At 44.1% G+C, this 2,464-nt stretch overlaps 1 protein-coding gene across 1 annotated transcript; it reads right to left on the reverse strand.

The window, feature by feature from the left end:
* Positions 1–600: 600 nt before the first annotated feature.
* Positions 601–1,435, reverse strand: LOC111375297 (early nodulin-like protein 3). The gene is made up of 3 exons (XM_022998098.1): positions 1,421–1,435; positions 901–1,025; positions 601–805 (listed from the first exon to the last, which is right to left on the reverse strand). The coding sequence occupies exons 1-3, from the start codon at positions 1,433–1,435 to the stop codon at positions 601–603; spliced, it is 345 nt and encodes a 114-aa protein (XP_022853866.1).
* Between the last annotated feature and the right edge of the window lie 1,029 nt (positions 1,436–2,464).

The raw sequence follows: 2,464 nt of genomic DNA on the forward strand, positions 1-2,464 counted from the left end.
ATTACAATTGACACGATCACAGTGGTACTTAGTACCGTGCTTACTTTTGAAGCAACAATGTATTATTGTTTCATTCCCAATTAATGCAGAAAATATGTTAAAGTTGGGAAAATCTTTTGTCAAATTTTTATTTAGCACATGTTATGTACAAGTTTATATTACAACACAAGGGGAAAAACAAACAAAAAAAGAAAAAAATCATCTGGGAAATATATTGTCTCCGTTTGATAAAGATTATAAAACATTTACAAACGGGTTAATTTCACAAATGGTCACTAAAACTTGCACGAAAATTACAAAATGGTCACTAAGGTTTAAAACTTAAGGTAACGATCACTTAAGTTTTAGGTGGCGCTTTAAAAAATGGTCATCAAAGTTTAAAAACTTGTAGAAACGGTCACTGAAGTTTAAAAACTTTCAGAAATGATCACTGAAATTTAAAAACTTACAGAAATGGTCACTGAGAAGTTTCTAGGTCACGATGTGCAGGTCATGTCTGGGACACGTCCGAACCACGACAAAGAATAATGAAAATAAAATGTAGCTCAACGCTACAACCCATAAAAAATAAAACTAGTATACACAACAAAACCAAACTTCCTACCGCCCAGTGCCACAAACAAACCCCTCCGCTACCTTTAGACTAGTACCACCGTTAGTCGAGGCTTGCGCCGGCGCATGGTAGTGGTGATGGTGATGATGAGGAGAAGGTGCCTGCACTGTAGATTGGTGGTCGGAGCCATGTTTATCGGACAGAACCATAACCTCTAGCTTTTGACCCTTCTGGCATTGTTCTTCAGCTCCACTGATGATGAAAAATGGACCTGATTTTTCTAGTGAAATTGTAGTTTCCCCATCGTGGAGTTATTTTATTAGATTGCGTTGTTGTAGATTTTGTACTCTTCCTCAGTCACTTCCAGCACTGAATCAGCCTTGGCATCATACTTCAGAACTAAACAATCCCCAATCTGAAAATGAGTTTTCTCAGCCCATTTGTTGAACTCGTCAACCGAAGATGGAACTCCCTATAAATTATTTTCACCGTCTATTACGAACTCTCTTGCTTCAGAAAGAACACACAACCAAAACACGACGGTCAAAAATAAGAAAATATATTTGAGTGAAGCCATTTTAAGTGATAAACCAAGAGATTTTCAAACAAAATTTGAGTAATTTTGTAGACAATAGAATAGAATGGTTTAGGGTTTAGGGTTCAAGGTTTCGGGTTCAGAGTCCAGGGTTCAAGGTCCAGGGTCCAGCGTTGGTTTAGGGCTTAGGGTTTAGGGTATAGGATTTCTGGGACACGGTGTGCAGGACATGTCCAGGACGCAGCCTTATTTTCAGGCATTTCTAGAAAGTTTCTGGGACACGGTGTGCAGGCCATGTCCAGGAAGTGTCTTGGCTACGGCAGGGACGCAACCTGATTTTCAGGCATTTCTCGACAGTTTGTGGGCACAGTGTGCAGGCCATGTCCGAGACGCATCCTGGCCGCAGCAAGGATGTAGCCTGATTTTCATGCATTTCTGGCCAGTTAGTGGGCACGGTGTGCAGGCAATGTTTGGGACGCTTCCCGACCACGTTAGGGACGTAAGCAGATTTTCAACCAAACGAAGGAAGCACAATGTGCAGGCGATATCTGGGGCGCAGGTACGTCCCAAGCATTCTGGACAGTTTTTGGGACACGGTGTGCAGGACATATTTAGGACAAGTCATGGCCACATCAGGGACGCAAGGACGTGTCCGAGCATTGGCATGGACGGAGCCTGGTTTTCAAGCATTTTTGGGCTATTTTTGGGCATGATGTGTAGGCCTTGTCCAGGACACATCCTGATTGCGGTAGGTATGCAACCTAATTTCCAGGCATTTCTAGGCAGTTTTTGGGGCACGGTGTGCAGGCCATATCTAGGACGCGTCCTGATCGCGGTAGGTACGCAACCTGATTTCCAGGCATTTCTAGCCAGTTTCTGGGGTACGATGTCCAGGCCATGCTCGGGATGCGTCCTGATTGCGATAGGTATGCAACCTGATTTCCAGGCATTTCTAGGTAATTTTTGGGCATGGTGTGCAGGCAATGTCCAGGATACAGCAGGGATGCAACTTGATTTTCAAGTATTTTTAGGCGATTTCTGGGAAGTAGTGTGCAGGCCATGTTCAGGACGCATCCTAATTATGGCAGGGACGCAGCCTGATTTTTAGGCATTTCTAGGCAGTTTTTGGGATATGGTGTGCAATGAATGTCCAGGATACAGTAGGGATGCAGCCTGATTTTCATGTAATTCTAGGCAGTTTCTGGGAAGCGGTGTGCAAGCCATGTCCAGGACGCGTCTAGGCCGCGAAAGGAAGCAGCCTGATTTCCAGGCATTTCTAGGCAGTTTCTGGGACATGGTGTGCAGGCCATGTACAGGACGCGACAGGGATGCAACCTAATTTTCAGGCATTTGTAGGCAGTTTCTAGGACACGGTG

Source organism: Olea europaea, unplaced genomic scaffold (genome assembly GCF_002742605.1).
Source record: "Olea europaea var. sylvestris unplaced genomic scaffold, O_europaea_v1 scaffold1356, whole genome shotgun sequence".
NCBI lineage: Eukaryota > Viridiplantae > Streptophyta > Magnoliopsida > Lamiales > Oleaceae > Olea > Olea europaea.

Bases quoted from the DNA above. Each gene is read 5' to 3' on its own strand.
- LOC111375297 (XM_022998098.1), bottom strand. The intron at 806-900 runs GTACAAAATCTA...TTTCATCATCAG, and splicing joins CTGGAAGTGACTGAGGAAGA to TGGAGCTGAAGAACAATGCC.